Raw genomic sequence first — 23,120 nt, 5'->3', positions numbered from 1 at the left:
ACAGTTGTTTAAGTGTTAATTTTCTATTCAAAATTTTGGTGTGGTAATTCCCCTTGTTTGTGTCAGGTGACCTACCAGGTCCGAGTTTTTGCTCCCAAAAAAGTTTTTTTAAAAGGTTTTTTACTTTCTTAGTTTTTGTTAAGTTTTTGACAAAGAACAAACAACAGGTAAATTTTCAATTCCTTCTATGCCTTCTATTCAACTGATTCCATTGCCAAGAAATTCCCAAACGGTTAAAATGGAAGATTCAGACTTATTTTGATAATTTGGCAGTATTTCATGCATCACTTAGTGCGTGTCTTTCGATGTATCTTTCAACGCTTTCTCAGAATAGTTCCAATAGTTTTTTCATCTCATTTTCTGTTTAATTTTTTTTAGAAATTGAAATTTATTTTCAATTTTTATTGAAACATATGTTTTCTCTTCTTGAAAAGTATTTAACCATCTTGAAATTACTGTCGAACGATTTTAAGCGATCTAAGTTAAATTTGTTTAAATTAGTGGAAGATTATTGGGAAACTTAAACAAATAAAAATGACAAATATTTTTTGCGTCCAGCTTTTATGGTTTGTTGTTGTTCGTGCTGTTTATTTCAAACAGTCCAAGATTATGGGACAAAAATTGAGAACCTGAAAATTGCACGTGCGTGCTTAGCTCCTAAAGTAAAATGAGCAATCCAAAAAGAGAAAAGTATCAAGTTTATACCACTTTTGCGTCCTGTATGTTACCTGTTGCCTAACTGGAAGTGTCTTTTGGTATATTGGGTCAAGACGAAGAATACCAGTCCCCCGGTGAGATTGTTCCTATTTTGATAGTAATTGGTTGCTCTTGCGGTTTTTTATAAACAAATTTACGAGCAATTCCCCCCCCCCCATTTTTTGTTATTCATTAAGATGAAAACAACATAAGTTATAGTTACCAGTATTAATCAAAACCAATCCAATTTTTGATATTGAACAGCGGAAAAACTAAATAACCCGCGACAGCCCGAAAATAATGCCAGATCACTGCAAAAAATTTACAAATTGCAATCAGATACGAATTTGATTTCTATTCGAAGGAAGCTTTTCTTCTTATCAGCAAGCAATTTAGAAGAAGCTATTCTTTTTTTCGGAAAAAGAACGAGAAATGGCAAAGAGAGAAAGCAACAAAATGAAATCCCCCTAAGTTGAAACTAATGAATATACAACAGCAGATAGTTCTCGTGTTGCCGAAAGCAGTGTCTTATCCTTTAAGCACTTTAAGCGAAGGGAACCAATCCTCTGGATTAACACAGTCAATGAGCAGCTTGGCAGTCGATTGCTCCGACCCCCGTTTTCAAGTTCCCGTTGATACAGCGCTGTTTTATCCTGATAAAAAAGACAAATGTTTAAAATAACCGTGAAAGACCACAAAACTAGGATCAGTTATGCAAGTTGGGGACCACATTTCGACGAGTGGGTGCGCTCACGATCTATATGGGCAAACGCTTAATTAAGTTCGCTTTTGCAAAGAAGATTCCCTGTGATATAGCAGCCTGCATTGACGAGATAATTATGGCTGGCGAAACACAAACAAGTTCAAGCACTGAAGGTAATGCTGTTGCATCAAACAGAAAACCTATTAAGCTGCCAGACTTGGAAATAATTTGTGAGAAGCGGATTCCAACAGTATAGTACATACCTGTCAATTTTCGACGCACTTGTTTGGACGTTCTTACCAAAATTATCGAGGGGTGTGACACAGCCATACTGTACAGAAAACTGGAAGAAGCTATTTGCCATTAGTAAATGCATATTACAAGCATCTAATTGGGTGGAAGGAAACCCAATAAAATCAGGGAATTTTATTGTCAAAAAGGTTTGAGCGCTGGAAAGCGGGGGACTACGCCGGACGTTGATATGAAGCTGCCTCGATGAAGCAATCAAGAAAAACAGTTAATGAAACAATAGAAGGACTTGCAGATCGTGCTGAGGCGTTGTGCTTACAAGGCCAATTCCGGAGAGCAGCAAAATTTCTCTCATCCGATTGAGTAGCACCAGATAATATCCCAACATATAGAGAACATAAAACTCTACACCCTTTAGAAGAAACTCGGCTTCAATTTCAAGACTACAGCTCCCTTAGCGTATCAGTTTTTTGAGCCAACTGTATTTGGCCAACTAGAAGTTTTTTCCGATTTGTCAGCTGCTGGTTCATCCAAAATGTACCCGGAACACCTTTTACATGCAGTTCACTGCGCAGCTTCTGACCAATCTAAACAAGCTATTACAAGCATAACAACGCTAGTGAATTTGGCCAGCAGAGGTCAGCTCCCTGTTTCAGTGGCACCAGTTTTCTGCTGAGCTTGTTTGATCACCGTAAAGAAATTACACAGCACAGTCATCTTTTTTACAGCAACAAAACTGTAACTGGTCAATCCGGAGTGCAACAAGGAGATCGCTTGGGCCCACTTCTGTGTTCTTTGACCTTGAGGCCTATAATAGAACAGATCGGAACAAAAATACCCAATCTTACCCAGCACTGTTGGTACCTTGAGGATGGTATTATTGCTGGAACAGAAACCAAACTAAACGAGGCTTTAGATAAATTGACTGTCTCGGGCAAAACCTGCGGCTAAGAACTCGAAAGAGACAAGTGTGAGGTCTGGTCAAAAAGAGCTGTGAACACGGTTGATAGAATTAAAAGAAACAGTAAAGTGGACTTGAAGTACTGGGTGCTGCGGTCGGCTCCCCCGATTCGTTGCTTCCTCTTTACAGAAGCGTGTTCAGAAAATCGAAAAATTGCTGGAGAACCTTGGAGTTCAAAAACGACTCACAGTGTGCACTTGGCATTTTACATAGTTGCTTGTGTGCACCAGAATTGGTATTTTCAATGCGCTGCAATACAAATCGGAGGTAGCCGTAAAAATTTTTGAGAAATTTTGACTCTCTTCAAAGGACTTTCGAGAATATAATGAGTGCAGTCTTGTCCAATGAGCCATGACATCAAGCGTGTTTGGCTATCAGTAAGACTGGAGTTTGAGTCAAACGAGCATCTGACCAGATAAAAGCAGACTATATTGGTTCTGTATCGCAGTCTTCTACATTGGTAGATTTTATAACTGGCCAAAAACCGACAGCAGACCACACTTATACCAAAATGATAGATGAACTAAATGTTTTGTCAATATCGCAGCTCGATCTCTTGCCCAACAAATTTTGTGCAGCTGTGAAGTACAGACGGGGCTCTCCAATATATGAAAAAGAAAGTAAATATCCCTATTGTAAAACATATCTTTAGTTAAACTCGGTGGTCATGCTGTTACATGCCACGGCGGGGGCGAGATGATTTTGCGGCATGACCAGCTAAAGGATAAAATTTTGTTCGCTTGCAATGCTGCCAACCTGTGACCAGTTTGCGAGCAGAAAAACCTGATACCAGAAACAAATTCCCGATCTGGAGATGTGTATTTACCTTGTTGGTCTGCTGGAGACCTGTGAGCCAGTAGCAAGAGCTGGGTACGAGATGTTAAAGGCGACAGAAGCTACCTTGATCTTTTACCGCCCAACGAAAGGGGGTAGCGCCCAAAATTAATAATAGCTCGCCCAACAAGTGGGGAGATATCAGAAATTGAATAGATCGAGTGATTATATCTCTGAATGATTGCTTCAATTCTGAGGTTGATGGCTATGTCACCCAATGGGTGGGGACTTAAATTATGAATTGATTTTTCTCGACTCACCCAATGAGAGGGGAGTTGAGCAAATTGCACGGAAGCAAATGATGAAATTAAAGAACAGGAGGGGGCGGTAAACTCAATTAGTAGACTGTTGATTTGAAATAGAACCATGTCTGCAATAAACTAAGTAATTTACAGTTAGACATACAAAAAAAGTTGAAACATGGATTATACCATATTGGGGGCTATGTTCCGTGATGGCTTATAATGAGATAAACCCATACTTTCTGCTCTATCGATATCTATTTTTTCTGTGTCTGAAAGGGAATATGTTACCTGCACTTGCCATGCGCAGAATAATGCGTTTTGCTATCACTAACTTTTGTTCAAATAAAGACAGTAATGTTCATGGTCAGAAGGTCAAATTGAGCATGTTTTGAGCGTTTTTGGCTGCATATTTTCAATTGTTCTCACCTACATAATCCGCTCGTATATTGCCCTTTAGGCGCATTAACTGGAACTTGATTGAGCACATGAGATCTGCGGAGTATCCTTATGTCGCTATTTTTTTATTGGCTCTATTTTTCTGGGTTTTGTTTTTCAGTGTTTTGTTTTGAGAATTTTTTTTTCTAGCTTCAACATGGCTTGAATTTTCAAGTAGCTTCTTAGTTTTGGTTTTAGGCTCAAGTTACTATAGGAATTCGATTGCTCTCCTATCAATAATTATCAGTTGTTTGATTCACTTGACTGCAATTAACTAACAAACGTCAACGGAAAATTGCGCCGAAATTGTTTTCATTTTCTCAATTCAAATCACGCCAGTGGCAGGTGTTAAGGCCGACAGAATTCTCTGCTAGCATTAAAAGCCATAAGTTTAAGACAAATTCTGGATTAAATTCAAACCTGAGCGACATTTTTAGGCTGTGCTCTCTGGATTAACGGTGATCAGGCCTCAGGATAGCCTTGCTTACATCGAGGAAAATCTGGGAGATCTGAAGGATCTAGAATATTCTGAAATCAAATGGTAATTTTCCAGAAGTTAAACTATTCATACCATATCAAATCGGGTTAAGTTTTTTGTCTTTTAGGGATATCCTCATTCCCGATGAGCTTCGACCAAAACAGAAACTGGTTGTTCCCAGTGCCTTGGACTTCGTCCTTGCAGTCTCAAAACGACGGGCCAGCGAAAGTAGTGATGTAAGTTCATTTTAATTGCACTTAACTAGCAGGCGATATTTCTCTCGCCTCGTCAATTGAGATTTTTCACCTTACCTAACATAACTTTTAATATGAGTATTGTTAATGAATTGACATAGTTTCCGATTTATCGCAGTGACTTTAATGAACGTATTATGAAGTTCAAATAGGGGTACAATTTGACTGATTGTTATAGGAGCTATCCAGAGGTACATTGCCTTCTAAAATTAGGCTAGTTACACCACTACTATAATGTATTAATTAAAGAGACTATGCACACTCCTATTTGTAAGAATGTTCTTTTAATTATCAATTAAAAAAACGCTCATTATTATGCACTTTTTTACAAACATAAATAACTTTATACAAGTCATATACTAACTGCGACAATTGCTGCACCACATCAAGCCTTCTCATATTTTTTGCTCCCACGAACTGTCATAACAATCTCTGATTTCATTCCATACAAGGATCATTAATAATTTCTTTTATTGCATTCGAAGATCGTGAATTTCTTTGAAGCAATGTAAAGATTGTACTAGGAAATAAGTTGATTTGTATGATCATATATGATCCTTTCATAACTAAGAAGATATGGCGGCCCTGGATGTGGGTGAGGGGAAGGTGTGAACTTCTTAAAGTTGTTTATGTGTTCACCTTTTTGTTCTTTTCAGTTCTTTAAGTTCATTGCTGAAGACATAGCTGCTGAGGCTGAATTGTACGAGGTATACAAATGTACCATTAAGTGTGATTGAATGTTCATTTATTTATTTGTGAAATTAACCCACCTACACTTGATCAGGTGTTATTTTTCAACATGCACTTCAATGGTAAATGTTCTGAATCCTGGCGCGCATTTTTGATGCAGACTAACCGTGTTAACTTTGTTGGGCTGCTTAGTTTTGGTCGTTTTATTTCATTAAGTAACTGATTTAGATTAAATCGTGGCGTATAAACAGCTCCGTTGGTATTTAGTTGATCAGAAATGTGTGTTGATTTAGCCTTATAAGTAACTGCCCCCCCCCCCCCAAAGTCAGAATTCATTAGCTCGATACTTCGAAATAGGATCACTTGTAGTTGTGATCTATATGCTTTTCCCTATGAAAAATCGGGGCGCCCAGTCTTTTTGAAGGTCATGGTTCCCAAGGAAGTGATTGCTATAAAACATTATCATTATTCATTAATGTAATGATTAATTTCAGCGTACAATATCAATGTAATTTTGTGCTCCTCATCTCAGAATTGTCCATTGGTTATTGTCACATCATTTTTTTGGGCATATAGGCTGTAATTATAACCTAGATACTGCAAATTTTGTGTAATATTGTTTTGGTGGAACTCGTTTTCATCCATCAATTTGAATGGGTATAGTCATCCACTTTTATATATATTATCTTCTTAATGCAAAAAATGTGAACTGTAGCTGGAAAGTAAAAACACATAATTGTGTTCTTTTGAAAAAAAAACAAACAATGATTTTTTTATTCTAATGAGATCGCTTATGAATTATTGCTGTGTGTTTAGATTGCACCTGAACTCTATGACAAAGCGTGTCGCCATTACAACTACAGAATACTCCGGCTCACATTCGGGTTTGTTATAAAGTGACTGAATAAGTTCCAACTGGCACTCATGTACTTTCGTGTTGCTAATGCTATTTGTCAAGATACTGTCTTTTAATTGCTCTTGAACGAAGTTCATATGCAAAATTTTCGCTCGACGGTTTTGACTTTTCGAGTGACTTTTACGCCCTTGACTTTTTGCGTTTCGCGTGATCTAAAATTCTCTCTCAATCACAATTTCAAGTAGCTGAACTCAATTGGCGGCAATTTAATACTAAAAGTCAACTGAAAAGTGCGCCGAAACTGGCGCCTTTTTTCACTTTAAATCTTAATAGTGGTATATGTTAACCTCTAATGTGGTTATTTGACGCCCACTATTGAACTTCTTAGTCCCATTTAACCCCCCCCCCCCCCCCGACTGAAGCAGGCTGCAATTGATTAGAGCTCCCACTAGTCGTTCGAGAGAAATTCTTCCGACGTTTAGTCGGTTTTGTTTATCTAGTGTTTTTTACTGTATTTTTATGTATTTTTACAGGAAAAACTATAAAAAGCAATAGTTGGGACAAATTAGCGTAAAAAGTACTTTAATAGTGAAGAAAATTCGATTTGTTTTCTGCATGCTATGAGCAGTTTTCATTTCATAGCCTGGTAATATTGAAATTTGAAATTAAGTACTTATCGGTAACGCATTCCATTTTCTAGCTACCTGGTAACTCAATCATTGTCTGTATCATTTTATTGTGTACTCACTAAATCGTTACTCAGAAGTTACTTTTTTTTTCATAATTTTTATTGTCAGTTCTTTATTCACCATTCTGAAACACCATGCTGCCACCAATATTGTACAACTTCCAAAAAAATAGAACGCTTGTTTTCATAATAATCAAAATGAGAAAAATTGAGTGAACTTTTATTTGAAATATCAATTGCTATCAATAAGCATAAGACAATTTTCTCTGATACTTCAGACCAGTAGTGCACAAACTAATTGCATTAAAGTGTTTGTAAAAAAAGCTTACTATGGCTGAATAGGACGTCCGTTTTGTAAGTCTCCGACATATCTGACTGAAATTGTAGATATTTCAATAAAATTACGGGAATTTGAAATGTCAAATACCAGAAACAAAAGATTTTAGTTTTTTTCACATCTGAATTAAGTACAATGATTTGAGAGTTCTCAAGCTATAGACGGATAAGAGTATTAAAATAATTTTTGAGCAATACGCTCAGGTGTACGACATCGATTCTCGATTTCATCTCGTATAGTTTCTCTCTTTTTGCATCAAGGGAAATTAAACAGGTAAAACGAGAAAAAGTTGATTATGGCACTTAAATTTCCAAATTATCCAACTAAAATCACTATGCAAATGGCATTATCGGATTTTCTCAAAACAGTAAATGCACTGAAGATATGCACCTTACAACCAAGTTACTCAGCGCGAATTTTTTTCGCGGGCTAATTTTTGAACAAAAATTAGATTAGATACTGAAAAGTACTGGATTTTGGAAAAATGAAGCTCTGTCTGCTGCATGCAATATGAAACGCAAATAAGTTAATATATATTTTTAAAGCTTTAAAATGAACAGCTGGTTATCGGAGAAGTGATCTGGGATTACCTAAAAGAATTGGGAAGACACTAAAAAATACGTAATTAAGAAGAATGGCAAAGTTGGAGATAACTTTTTGAAAATGTTTTGCAAACGTCATAAACTCTCCTATGCTTTCACTAGCAACCGATAATCCTCATGTTTAGGTTTTGTACGCAACAGATCTGTATTCTTAGTTGTATACAGATAAAAAAGGAGGCTCGGTATTGTGCGTTTGCACAATATTCCGACCCCGCTCATCCTTGTTTTGATTTAATTGTCTACCTGCTGGATTAGAGAGCCGATAAGACATGCCAGTTATGAGAGTACTGGACAAGACAAAAATCAAATAGCAGCAAACAAAAATTACGACCAAAATCTGATGTCTATATTTAAAAAACCACTTACAACAAAAACGGAATCAGAATAAAACTGAACAAAACAAATTAACCTGAACTTCATTAGATAAGATATGAGACCTGTCAATAATGAGACTCGGTAACAGCCGACAAAGAAGCGCAGAAAGGGCTAAGTTCAAAATTACGTTTCTATTGAGTTTTTTGTGAAAAGTAGATAACTGCAAAAATTTCATAACTACGGCGAAAAATTAGATAGGTAATACGCTCCTACGAACAGAGGAAGATATTTTTATCTAAAGCACAGAAATCATTCAAACTACTTAATGCAAGATACGTTGCTATTTTTTTTACTGAGAAGGACAATGATAAGTTTCGAAGCATTTCTGAAAACAGTGGACTGGACCATTTTTTTCTATTCAGACGGTTTTCTGTTTTTGTAGGGCGATACGTGATATCATTGTAAAACTTCGTCTTGAGTTCATGTCCAAGAAGGTAGTAAGACTTTCACGCTATTTGATTTAATTTTTCAGCGAGCAGCTTTCTTTTGAAGAACAATCTGACTCATTGGTGTAAATTGCCTTTTTTTTAAGTTTGTAAAATTGAGAAATTAAGATAAGTTGGCGTGTTTAAGGCACAGACAGGAGCATCAGTAACAAAACAATGCGGGAACTTTATATGACTAGTGCATAGAACAGGCTTTTAAAATTTTTAATTAGAATTAGACATCAATATCGAATTCAAAAATACAGAACCTCCAGTTACTTGATAAGTCATCAAAAGGTCCTCTGGTCCTGTTCAAGTAATGCCAGTAGCAAGCAGTACGCAGAAACTTTTAAAAAAATTAGAGCTTTTGCTACTTTTGCAAACTCTTCTCCGTTTTCTGCTTTCTAATGAAAAATACAGACAAAATTTACGCTTTTTTTCCTGCGCATTGAAAAACTTTCCGCGAATCCAAACGTTCTGCAATAAACTATCCAATCATATGGTTCGTTGTAACCTGGCAAAACCGTATGTGGTAACTTTACCACGCACAGAATCAAGCAGGGCTTCATTTTGTTTTATTTAGGGCGGTGAAAGCCTTCATTCAAATTAAACGAGAGCAAGAGAGAGAAGAGGCTCGCAAACTGCTCATTGCGGCTAATTTCAATCATACTCACATGTGCAATATAACCTTCAAAAAGTGGAAGGTATGCTAACTTTTCAACTACCCTGACAATCCTCACTACCCCCCCCCCCCCCACTACCAACATACCTACCAACACCTTTCACCCCCAGCTACCTCTGAAGTATCTGCATAATTGATAGAATAGTATATACTTTGTTCAAATTGTTTTTAATAAAGCTTTACATTGTTTTGTTTAGGCTTGGGCTAAAGACAGAATTGTCAAAACAAAAGGTTCGTGCTCATTCTCTATTACGTGTTAGGTGTTCTGAGCGTCTTTCCTTGGCTCAGCTGTGTCATTTACAATCAGCGAATTGCAAATTGAAAACAAGGCTCTCTGAAACAGGACCCGATTTGCTATGAGGCATATTTGTATCTTAGTTATTAAGAAGCTTCAAAAAACAGAAATTTTTATTGTTTTGGAAATTTTATTGACATATAAAATGGATATTCACTGTTTAGAGGCAACTGAGGCTATGCGTGGTGTGTTTGCAAACTACGTGCAACAAGTTATATTTGATTCGTGGTACACATCGGCCGTGGAGGCCAAAAAGACCAGAGAATACTTCGAGGTACCTCGACCATCATTTATTACTGCACTGCTTTGATTCTTAGTCGTCATTCAAAGTCCATGTATGGTTCTCTTAGTTTCCATTAAAAGATTTTATACTATTCTTGATAATCATTGCAAGATTATACAAAGAAAGGATGTATGTCTTAGATGCCCTATGAGTAGTATAGGTACGCGGCTAGGGGAACATACAGGGGGGGGGGGGGCATTTCCAAAAACTTCTACCATTGGTGGGATTCGAACCCGGGTCTAGTGCGTGGGAAGCGGATCTCATACCACTGGACCAAAGGTGTAAACAATCTCTGAAGTTTTCTCGCGCGATGAGTGAATTTAAAGTTTTCTGCATTAACCAATCACAAGTGAACTAAAATGGGAGGCATGCTAAGAAAAAATAGTCATTTTCTCGTTTAACACATTACAAAACGCTAGCCTAGCATTGAATTGAAAATGACAAACCGAATTAGAAAAGATGAAATTGATGGGGGTATAACAAATTTAGTGTTTGATGATGGAAATCGAGAGAGACCTCCATGGCGCTGCTGTACCAATACTGTAGTCCCTCGATCAGAGATAATATTTTTTGTGCAAGTGAGTATTATAGTGCTCATGATTAGTCTCTGTTTCGCCATGCTATTCTTGATATCGGAAAGTTGTGAAGAGAAGTCAATTTGGATTGCATTGCTTTCGAGTTTAGTTGGTTATTTTCTGCCAAATCCGAAACTATGAATAAAGTCATTCTCACAAACGATAGAATCTTCATGGCGGTTGTAGGCCCAAGTGGTTCTGGGAAAACCGACCTAATAATCAAGATGCTGCAAGGTTCTTCTTTCTACCCAGCATTCCCCAAAATTTATTACTTCTACAAAGAGTTCCAGGACATATTTACAGCAATGCAACGTAAAATACCGCACATTGAGTTCATCAAGTATTCCGGACTGGATATAACGAAAAAGCTTTCGGATTGTCTGCTCGTTTACGATGACTCATGCGAGGAAATCTTTAACGACAAAGAGTTCGTGAAAATAGCAACGTCAGGAAGACACAGAAAACTTCATCTGATCTACGTCAAACACAACTTATTCCAACAGAGTAAATGGTCGCGAACAATTGACCTAAACACCACTCATATAATTTTATTCAAACCTCTGCGCGACATTCAGCAAATAGAATACCTCGGAAAACAGTTGAACTGTCTCCAATTTTTCAAGGATGCATACAAATTAGCAACAGTTCAGCCCTATGGACATTTAATCATTGACCTGGATCCTAAAACAAGTCAAGGCTTACGATTTTCTTCTCAACTCATTGGTCCCGAACCGTCAATTTTCTATATTCCTTCCGAGGAAGCTCTTATAACACCCATTACGAATGAAAAAGAAACACTTGCTTATGCTGAAGCGCTGGTGCGTCAGTAGTGACCCCAAATCGAAAGACAAGAGAATTGTGCTGGCCCAAGATATCGAATTCATTTGGTTCCTAAGTGATTGTGTTATGAACGTGCTCTCTGGTGTTGTCCCAATCAACAAAACAGAACTGCAACAATTTGAACCTCAACTACGACAACTTTCTGAAAAATATTTTAGTGCTCTAGAAAGAAGTAAATTATTCCAGACAACGAGAGGGCATTCTCTGATTCAACTAATTGCCAGACCTTGTCTAGAATATCTACAGAAAAATGCCAACTGAGGAATTTGTGCTCATTCCTCGCAACATGTTTACAACTGAACAACCCCAAGTTTCGCAAATATTAAAGAATCCATTAACAAAAAACAAGTCCAAACAACTATCGCTTCTACAGAGAACTTCAAAACAAGAGCCACGAGAAGCGGTCATACAACAGAACACAGAGCAACAGACAGATGACGTCATGCTTTCCGATGAGGAAGAAAAACAACAAAACATCCCCGACAACACTAAATGGAAAGAGTTTGATGAAATCAGTCAGAGTGTGATCGATGATATAGATTTTCTCGATAAAGACAAATTTGGAAAAGCAAAAATAATTTTGAAGAAAATAAACGGATCACGCAACATTTCACTGGACTTTGAAGGTAAAATACTGATTAATGGAAGGAACACCGACATTCCAGCATCAACTTTCCTCTACGCATTACAACAAACATCATCAAAACTTTTGCCTGACGATTATCAAGTATTGAATTATTTGAACCTTGCGCCACATCTCACTTGTAATACTTACGCAAAGAAGTTCATAAAAATTCCGAAACAGCAAAAACTACGTCAGTTTCCAGATGGAGCAGCCAGTGAACAGAAACCTGCTATCGAGAGAGCAGAAAAAACAGAGACTGCTAGCTTTGATGAGGAAGGCTTCGCAGACGCGGAAGAAGAAATTAAAACGCCAACAGGCTGGAAAACTCCATTCAGCGGAAATCAAAAAGCTAAATAAAGTTTACACGAAAGGAAAAGCAGCTTTCGGAAGTGTTGCTAACATAAAAGAGGAAAGCGGGTTTTCCCACAAAAAAATTGAAAAATTCCTTCAATCGAAGAACTCGTACACTAAATATCGTCAATTCCGGAAAAGTTTTCCACGATTGAAGGTAGTTGCTTACAGAATAAACGAAATCTGGTCCATGGATGTAGCCTATATGGACAAAATAGCCAAGCGCAACAATGGGGTCAAATACCTACTGATTGCAGTTGACGTTTTATCACGCTATTTACGTGTTCAACCTCTCAGAACGATGTATTCAAAGGATTGCGTTGAAGCCTTCAAACAAATGATAAAGACGAAACAACCAGAGAAAGTGTGGACAGACAAAGGAACCGAATTCAAGGGCGAGTTCAAAACATTCTGTGAAAACAAAAAGATTCATTTGTATACAACCGAAAACGAAACCAAATCTGCGTTTGCAGAAAGAAATATTCGATCACTTAAAAACATTATATACAGATACTTGGAAGAAAAATGGACTTGGAACTATATAAAGGAACTTCCCAATTTCGTAAATATCATTAACAGTCGTGTTAACCGCGTTACTAAGTTAGCCCCAAATAAAGTATTCAAAAAACATGAACCGTTTTTAATTTCGATTGCTTTGGACAACAATAAATATAAACCACGATTCGAAGAGGGGGACCTGGTACGATTAGCGAAACCAGACGATGCCTTCAGAAAAGGTTATACTCAGAATTATACAGACGAAGTTTTCACAGTACTACGATTGGCTACAACAAGTCCACCTACCTACAATCTGATTGACGCAAACAACGTTAAAATCCTAGGCAAGTTTTACGAACCGGAATTAGTACAAGTTGATGTGGTAAACAGTGATGAGGAGCAATGATTTCCAACAGCAATGAGTTTACAATTGACTTGTTATCAAATGCATCAATGGACGTTTTTAATGGAAATACTATGGCATCATTTCGGAACCAATTATCACAACCGATACATTTACAGGGAGAATGGCAAGTAGCATTGACATCTCTATCTTTTCCATCAAACATCAACAACGTAAACTCTGGAGAAATAGTTGTTTACAAGAATTCAATGACCAATCCAAATGAGTCGAATAATCGATCAGGACAACTCAGAAAAATTCGGACTGGTATTTACAACAGCTGGGAAGATCTAGTCTCGGAGATTGTTCGCATTGCAAAACTAAAACAGTTCGATCGAAAGTTTGACATGGTAACGCAAAAGCTTGTGTTAACGTTTGGGGAAAATGAAGGATTGTCATTTCAAGACGATGAAATTCCCAGCATTCTTGGTTTCAAGGGGACCCCGGACCCTGCACACAATGGTTTTGTTCACATTGGTTACAAGACAAACTTTGAAAATGGGGCTCCAAACACTCCTAACAGACATTTTAGTATTTTCCCTGTTGATATAACATGTGGGTCGCAGCTTATTTTTGTGTACCTTGATATTATTGATTATCAACATGTGGGTGACTCGCGTGCGCCCATTCTCAAAATCATTGAATCGGAGAGACGTCTGAGAAACGGTAGCCTCAACACAGTAGCACCTATTCACCATAAAACCTATACAAACTTGGACTACAAGCGTTTACTTTCAAACAATATCCAGAGCATCAAAGTTGAGCTGAGAAGTGAAACTGGGAAATTGATCCCTTTCACTGGAATTGGTAAAGTTGTTATAAGTCTCAAATTCCAGAGAACACGCTAACTGATGGAAGCCTATTATAATAATCAAGCATCCAATTCAATGCCCCATTTCTCAGGACATTATAGACAAAGAGGAAGTGGATTCGGCGCATTAGCTGCTGGCATTGGTCGTGTTGCATTACCCCTAGCCCGACGACTTATTTGGCCAGCAGCAAAAACAATTGGAAGAGAATTGCTAGTGCAAGGTGCACCAGAGTTATTAGAATTTGCAACAAAAAAGAAATCAGCGAAGCAAGCTCTGAAAAGTACAGTTGCAAAAACAGCGAGAAAACAAATCGGAGGAGCACTTCAACGAGGACGAAAAGCAATCTATCGAAGGAGGTCGAAGAAGAAAGCATACAAAAAGCAGTCTCCAAAGAAAAAGATCATTTCGCGAAAAACGAAGCCACAAAGAAGTCGATCAGATTTCTTCTCAAAAGTAAAAAATGCGTACTAACATTGTTATTCCCACAGAGGCAACACATAGCTCATTGGACTTGTTCGAGAAACCTCCCCTTCTTGTAACATTTGATCAATTGTTCGAGCAAAAAACAGGACCTTTGTACTCGCCCACTGGATCTTCGTTAGAGTTTGAAATAGTCGGTGACAGAAATAACTTCATCGACCTACAGAAAATTTATCTGGAAATCAAATTTCGAGTTGTTCGAAATAATGGAAACGATTTACGCTTCACCACGGGAGATGCCAACAACAGTGACACGCCACATCTAGCCAATAATGTCTTACATTCCCTTTTCGCCGATTGCATAGTGTCAGCAAACGGCATCAAAATTTCTTCCGCCAATGGGCACTACGCACATAAAAGTTTCATTGAAACAGAATTTTCTCATGGATCGGATGCGAAAAAAACCTGGCTGAAATGTCAAGGATATGATTATGAAGCAGACCCAACAGGCGTCCCAGCCGCTACAATCACAGCTCGACAAGAAACTGTGAGAAGATCTGCTCAACTCACACTGTATGGAAAAATAGCTACCGATTTCTTTTCATGCGAGAAGCATCTAACGAGTGGAGTAACGCTGCGAATTTCTTTTCGACGATCACAGGATGATTTTGCGATTGTGAGTGAAGATGGGGCTAAACACTATAAAATCAAAATCGATGAAGCAAATTTGTTCGTGCGAAAAATGACAGTCTCCGATATTGTGCTTGGTGCAATCGAGAAAACACTTCTCAAGACACCTGCAATGTACCGCTATAATGAAGTTATTTCGAAAGCTTTTCTAGCAACAACTGGGCAACAGAGCTGGAAGCAGGAGGATATTTTCACAAAAGAACCTATTCGTAGACTAATAGTCGCCATGTGCCGCAGCGATGCGTTCATCGGTACTAACACGCTCAATCCATTTTCATACCAGAAGTTTGATTTGAATGAGATAATAATTTACCGAAATGGGTTCGCCACAGCTGGTACACCAATGTCAACAACTGATTTTAAACGACTATACTACAACTCAATGGCTGCACTAGCTTATGTAGAAAATGGTCACGGGATATCTCTATCTGATTTTCCTAACCATTACATTTTGGTGTTTGATCTCACCAGCACTCAAGAAGCCACGCATGATTTTATTCATCCCGAGCTGACAAACTCTTCATTATCTGTGGAACTCAAGTTCGGTGCAGCGTTGCCCCGCAACATTGAAATTTTATTTCTCGGGGAGAAATGTTCAACAGTTTATATCGATTCTTCGAGAAACGTTTCCAAAAACGCTCTTCCTATAATCTAATGGATGAAGATAAAATATTCAAATTAATTCTACAATCCAGTCATTTGATGTTCAAATTCAACGGTGTTTATGCAGCTGACAATTTCCCCTTGCACATGCCAACCAACTCATTTGCTATTGTTAACGCTTCACCAGCCTCTTCACCTGGATCTCATTGGATTGTGCTTGCAAAGAGATATGCCTACCCAATAACATACTTTGCCGACCCGCTGGCATTACCTCTCTATTCATATAAACACATATCAGACCGATTTCGACAAAGCACTACTGATAGCATAATAGTGGACCTCATGGAAGACCGACGTGACTCAAACAAACCCCTGCAAAGTGCAAACTCTCAAATGTGTGGACTTTATTGCATTTATATTGCTCATTATGTTCTCAATGATGACTTTCCATTCATTCCCGATATAAATGAAGTTCAGCTTTTGTCATTTGTTAAAAATGTGAAGTGAATATTCTAGAAGTTTCTTTATTTTGTCTAATGACTCATCAGATCAAGCAATGCATTTGAGCACATTTGAACTAAATTCAGTCCCTGGATTAATAGACGGAAAGCTGGGCAAACATTTTACAGCTTGTAAACAAATTCAAATTTTGTCTAGACAATGGAATGTTAGGTATGTAAATAACAAAGATTACAGCATCATGACGTTAACTCGACTAGACATGAACAAACAAACAGATTTCTTGCATCTGATTGGTTGATTAAATCTCTGAGAAGTTGGTCCCGGGGACTTGAAAGCTAATCATTGCTTTCTGCCTTACATCTTGAAATCAGTTCACAAAATATTCAGTTTTTGTTTACAGAATTCGGATTTTCTCAAAATTCAACTAATCGGAGCAACATTCCCGTGTTTTCGAAATGCCACAAGTCAAGTGTAATATTTGCCAAAAACTGCTTGCTGATAAAAGGAGCCTCAGGCGTCACCGAAAAAGCATCCACAAGATCTATCCGCAGGCTAATTCATTCGAATGTAATGAGTGTGGTTTCTCGACGAAAAGTCTCTACGAACTAACGGGACACATGACAGTACAACACGATGCGCCCAATCCCCGCTACTGTCTATATTGCAAAAAATGCTTCCCTCGCGATGTTGATTATTTAGAGCACATGAACGGTGTTCATAGTGTGCCAGCATGGAATATTAACTCGGAAAACCTTCAAGATTCGGGTATTTTACCAACAGAACGAGCTTTTGGGGGCGCTCTAAAAACGTACGAAATTGCAGTCGGGGCAAATGATCTGGATCTACTTCATGTCATGCATATAAAACGACAGGAAATTGAAAACATTGTGCGATTGAGCGTTCAGCAACTTTCACAAAAAGTCCAATTCAGCACAAAAATACAGTTGACAAAACCTCCAAATAATGACGATGAAATTTCTTCAAGTCAACTAGATCGAATCTCAGTGTATTTACAGTCAAAAATGGAACGTGTCGATTTTGGGGGTCTGACAGACAAAAGCTTCCATAGCATGGTTGAGCAGATGATTCTGTCGTTGAACAATTTTGCATCACACGGTAGCGGTTGGACCCTCGATCGGATTGAGAACATTGAGAACATAGAAGTACGATTGGTAAAAAACAATCCAATAAGCGCATCTTCATATCTAGCGCTCCCGGGAAAACTCTCTGGCATGTCGGCTTTGCTTAACATAAGAAACAGAGAAGATGAACACTGTTTCCTCTACTGCTATACCGCAGCGTACCATCTGAAGTATGGCCCCCGACTTGTTCCTGTTGGTTCTTCATCAAGCAGGATAACCAGCCCTGCTACATACGGACCAGGAAATCCAATTGCGAAACAAGCAAGTGGTGAGTTTAAAATGCCAATGGGCTTTCATCAAATGGCAAGATTCGAGGAACTCAATGAAGTCTGTGTCAACGTTTTTCGGTGAGAAAAATTTAAATTTCCAAACCCCCCCACCCAAAAAAAACAAGATCGAACACTGAAATATGTAAAAAAAAAACAAAAACTTAATTTTTAGGTACGCTGAGAGTGGGCTCACACCGTTCAGAGTATCGAAAAAGACAGACTGTGATTTCAATTTGGATCTTTTACTGCTTAGTGATGGTCAAATGCATCACCACGTTTTAATCCGAAACTTACACAGTCTTATACACAGAGTCCGTGAGCGAGTACCAAGAAGTGAAAACTATCTCTGTCGAAACTGTTTTCACGTTTCTACCTCGAAAGAACGCTACAATAAACATATTGGCTTCTGTCAACAAAACAAGCCAGCAGTCGTTAAAATGCCGCAGGAAACTTCTTTCAATTACAAAAAAATCCAATCACGGTGGTTTGCTCCAATAGTTGGGTTTTTCGACTTGGAATCAATCCTAGAATCCGTCTCTGGCTGTAGAAACAACCCTCTAAAAGCAGAAACAAGAATCATAGAGCTTCACAAACCATTCAGCTATGCCATGCTTTTTGTAGGGCAGGATGAGGTCGAGCCCTTTCATTTTGAATGTGAGAGCGGTCCTGGCATTATGTCCAAGTTTGTGGAATCGCTCGAGCGAATAGCAAAGAAAGTGCATAGTGCGAAACAACGCAACCGATATTTCAACGGTGAGGCCCCATATCCTAAAGAAGATGCAGCAGATTGTTGGATATGTGAAGAAGCGTTGGAAAACACGATAGAAAACCCAACTGTTTTGGATCACTGTCACTTTACGGGCCAATTTTTAGGATGGGCACACAACAGTTGTAACATCAATCGAAAGTTCCTAAACTACACCCCACTATTTGCTCACAACCTTTCGAATTACGATCTACACCACGTAATTCTTGCTCTACAAGGAAGCAACATGAGCAATACATTCTCAATCATACCCAGTACAGACGAAAAATTCATAGCCGTTGAAATTGGTGTTCTGATTAAAATGCGTGCTGATAAAAATGGAGTTACCAAACCAGTGTATGAGCACATAAGACTACTGTACTCGTTTCGATTCATGCCATCATCACTAGATACCCTGGCAAACAACTTACCATCAGACGAGTTCACACTGCTCGAAAACTATTTTACAGACTGGCCAGAATCATCTATAAACATGCTCAAGCAGAAAGGTTATTTCCCCTACAACTACATTGACAGCTTTGCAAAACTCGGAGAAGCTGAGCTACCATCGAGAAAAAAGTGGACAAACAGCCTTCAACATTACCAAATTAGTGTAACTGAGGATGAATACAGGTACGCTCTAGCAGTTTTCAAGGCGTTCAAATGTGAAACAATTGGCGAGTATTACAACCTCTATTTGAAAACAGATGTTTTTCTCTTGGCTGCTATCGTACTTTGCTTTCGCAAGGTATGCTACCAAACTTATGGACTTGACTGCTGTCAGTACTACAAAGCTTCAAATCTATCGGGTGATGCAATGCTCAAAATTTGCAAGGCACCCATTGAGCTTCTTACAGATAGAGAACAGTTGGACATGGTCGAGGGTTTGATAAGGGGTGGAGTGAATTCTATCTACGACAAGAGACTTTCAATTGCCAACAACAAGTATCTCCCAGACTTCAATCCTAGAAAGCCTTTGACATTCATTGTTATGATTGATGCAAACAATCTCTACGGCGGCATAATGGAAAAATTCTCGTTGCCTCTCAATTATTTTGAGTTCGCGGACCAACAATGGGATCCAGATCTTGAGCCACAATTTATTCAGAAAGTACTGGAGACTCCCGACGACAGTGATGTTGGATACATCTTGGAAGTGGACTTGTCATACCCGGACGCTCTTCATGACCTGCACGCTGATTTCCCTCTAGCTCCAATGAAACAGCGGGTTGAACCGTGCTGGTTAGGTGATTACCAAGAAGAACTCCTAAGTGATATGAAAATGAATGCACCGCCCTCGAGTAATAAGCTCATACAAACTCTATTCCCCAAGAAGAACTATATTCTACATTATCAGACACTAAAACTTTATGTGCAGTTAGGTATGAAAGTAGAAAAACTGCATCGTTCTCTCGCTTTCAATCAGTCAAAGTGGTTGGCCCCATATGTACGACTCAACACTCAAAAACGAAAGGAAGCAAAAAACAAATTTAAAGAAAATTTCTATAAATTGATGGTTAACAGCGCATTCGGAAAAACGTGTGAGGGGAAGAGGAATCGAATCAAGGTAAAACTAGCTCGGAGCGAAGATGAGGCTCTCAAGTGGACATGCGCTCCACAACTCAAATCCTTCAAAATAATTGGTGAAGATCTCGCAACAATCAGCTTAAATCAAACTGAAATTCTGTGGGATAAACCAACAATTATTGGTGCAAGTATCTTGGATCTCTCCAAGAAGTTCATGTTTGACTTTCACTATAATACTATGAAAAAACACTTCAACTGTAAACTCTTGTATTCAGACACAGACTCATTCGTTTACGAGATCAGATCTAATGACTTTTACGCTGATCTGCAACGAAAAACAGCTCTCAGGGATCTCTTCGACTTCTCGAATTTTCCCAGTGACCACGAACTCTATGACTGTAGCAATGCACGAGTAACTCTGAAGTTCAAGGATGAGATGGGTGGTAAACTGATCTCGGAGTTTGTGGGCCTCAAACCAAAGCTATACTTCATCAAGCTCGCAGGTGGTGAGTACACTTATAAACTTTTTAGTAAACGCATGAAGAGATTATTTCTTTGAACAAGTAACCAAAAAAGTAGAACAAGAGTAACTGAAAGCGTTTAAAAAAAACTAGAAGAAACGTTGAACAAGCTCAAAAATCAAAAATCGATTTTAGGATCTGCCAAGCAGTCGGCTAAAGGAGTCACAAAGGATGCTCGCAATAAAATGGCTCATGAAATGTACAAACAAGTGCTCACTGGTGGGGAAACAGTAAGACTAGTCAACACAAGAATTGCCTCAAGCAAACATCAGCTGATGACAGTTGTTTGCAACAAAAAATCACTCTCTGTATATGATGATAAACGTTACATTTTGGATGATAGGATCACTACACTACCGTACGGCCATCACGCGTTGCGAGAGGAAATGTTCATGCGAAATATGGTTCAAGATCCTGACTGGAGTTCGAGCGATGAAGGGGAGACTAACGTGTATTTTGCTGAATCGACTATGGAACAGAGTCCGCCAGTAACACTGCACAGTCAGCTTCCAGAAACTTGGTCACCACCTGATCCAGGTTTTAACCAGCGTGAGTACAGTGAGGATGAGGATGATATTGTTAATTTTACAAACCTTACTCAACAAGAGAGTGAAGGAGAGCTTGATAGATGTTCTTTCATAGATGATCTAGCCGTTGAATCAGGTTCGTCGCCTAGTCTTATCGACATAAGACCAGTTTCCCCCATTCATCCCTCTACCACCACTTTGACACGAAAGCAGCCCATCAATCATCCCGGACAATCAAAATGTAGTATAAAAAAGCGTGCAAAACGAACGCTGGAGCTGATCTCTGAAGATGAATCTGTCGACGCAGATAGAATAAAGAAATGGAGAGTGGTACAAATAGACTCAGATAGTGAAGAAAACTGAACTTGTAAAACTTACAGCTTACTTTTTGTGATTTGTTTCATCTCTGCTTTATTTTCATAAAAGTATTTACCAGTTCGTCGGAATTAAGAAAGTTTTCAACTAGAGCCCTAAAACAGTTCATATTATAAGTTTTTTAAGGCTTCCATCTAAGCAGATGATCAATATATATCTAAGTCATTTTTGTCCTCAGTACCTTCAATCCATAGTATATGTCTTTTAAAAGCTCCCATATAAGCAGTTGATCAATTTATATCTAAGTCATTTTTATCCTCAGTACCTTCAATCCATAGTATAAGTCTTTTAAAAGCTCCCATACTAGTAGCTGATCAATTTATATCTAAGTCATTTTTGTCCTCAGTACCTTCAATTCATAGTATAAGTCTTTTACAGCCTCCCATATAAGCAGTTGATCAATTTATATCTAAGTCATTTTTGTCCTCATTACCTTCAATCCATAGTATAAGTCTTTTAAAGCCTCCCATATAAGCAGTTGATCAATTTATATCTAAGTCATTTTTGTCCTCAGTACCTTCAATCCATAGTATAAGTCTTTTAAAAGCTCCCATACTAGTAGCTGATCAATTAATAACTAAGTCTTTTTTAACCTCAGTACCTTCAATTCATAGTATAAGTCTTTTAAAAGCTCCCATATAAGCAGTTGATCAATTTATATCTAAGTCATTTTTATCCTCAGTACCTTCAATCCATAGTATAAGTCTTTTAAAGCTCCCATACTAGTAGCTGATCAATTAATAACTAAGTCTTTTTTAACCTCAGTACCTTCAATCCATAGTATAAGTCTTTTAAAGCTCCCATACTAGTAGCTGATCAATTAATAACTAAGTCTTTTTTAACCTCAGTACCTTCAATCCATAGTATAAGTCTTTTAAAAGCTCCCATATAAGCAGTTGATCAATTTATATCTAAGTCATTTTTATCCTCAGTACCTTCAATCCATAGTATAAGTCTTTTAAAGCTCCCATACTAGTAGCTGATCAATTAATAACTAAGTCTTTTTTAACCTCAGTACCTTCAATCCATAGTATAAGTCTTTTAAAAGCTCCCATATAAGCAGTTGATCAATTTATATCTAAGTCATTTTTATCCTCAGTACCTTCAATCCATAGTACAATTCTTTTAAAGCTCCCATACTAGTAGCTGATCAATTAATAACTAAGTCTTTTTTAACCTCAGTACCTTCAATCAATAGTATAAGTCTTTTAAAAGCTCCCATATAAGCAGTTGATCAATTTATATCTAAGTCATTTTTATCCTCAGTACCTTCAATCCATAGTATAAGTCTTTTAAAGCTCCCATACTAGAAGCTGATCAATTAATAACTAAGTCTTTTTGAACCTCAGTACCTTCAATCCATAGTATAAGTCTTTTAAAAGCTCCCATATAAGCAGTTGATCAATTTATATCTAAGTCATTTTTATCCTCAGTACCTTCAATCCATAGTACAATTCTTTTAAAGCTCCCATACTAGTAGCTGATCAATTAATAACTAAGTCTTTTTTAACCTCAGTACCTTCAATCAATAGTATAATTCTTTTAAAAGCTCCCATATAAGCAGTTGATCAATTTATATCTAAGTCATTTTTATCCTCAGTACCTTCAATCCATAGTATAAGTCTTTTAAAGCTCCCATACTAGAAG

General features: G+C 37.9%; 1 protein-coding gene across 1 annotated transcript in view; it reads left to right on the top strand.

Annotated features, from left to right (window-relative positions):
• Positions 1-23,120, top strand: part of LOC142339340 (F-box and leucine-rich repeat protein 13-like) — an 82,818-nt gene that overhangs the window by 4,235 nt on the left and 55,463 nt on the right. The window contains exons 2-7 of the mRNA XM_075389321.1: positions 4,561-4,664; positions 4,729-4,837; positions 6,362-6,429; positions 9,412-9,532; positions 9,708-9,741; positions 9,970-10,079. Of these exons, the coding sequence (XP_075245436.1) occupies positions 4,561-4,664; positions 4,729-4,837; positions 6,362-6,429; positions 9,412-9,532; positions 9,708-9,741; positions 9,970-10,079 (546 nt within the window). The remainder of the gene's footprint in view (positions 1-4,560; positions 4,665-4,728; positions 4,838-6,361; positions 6,430-9,411; positions 9,533-9,707; positions 9,742-9,969; positions 10,080-23,120) is intronic.

The sequence above is a fragment of the Convolutriloba macropyga genome, chromosome 5 (genome assembly GCF_964194025.1).
Source record: "Convolutriloba macropyga chromosome 5, txConMacr16.3, whole genome shotgun sequence".
Taxonomy (NCBI): Eukaryota; Metazoa; Xenacoelomorpha; order Acoela; family Convolutidae; genus Convolutriloba; species Convolutriloba macropyga.
This window is presented reverse-complemented; position numbering and strand designations above follow the sequence as displayed.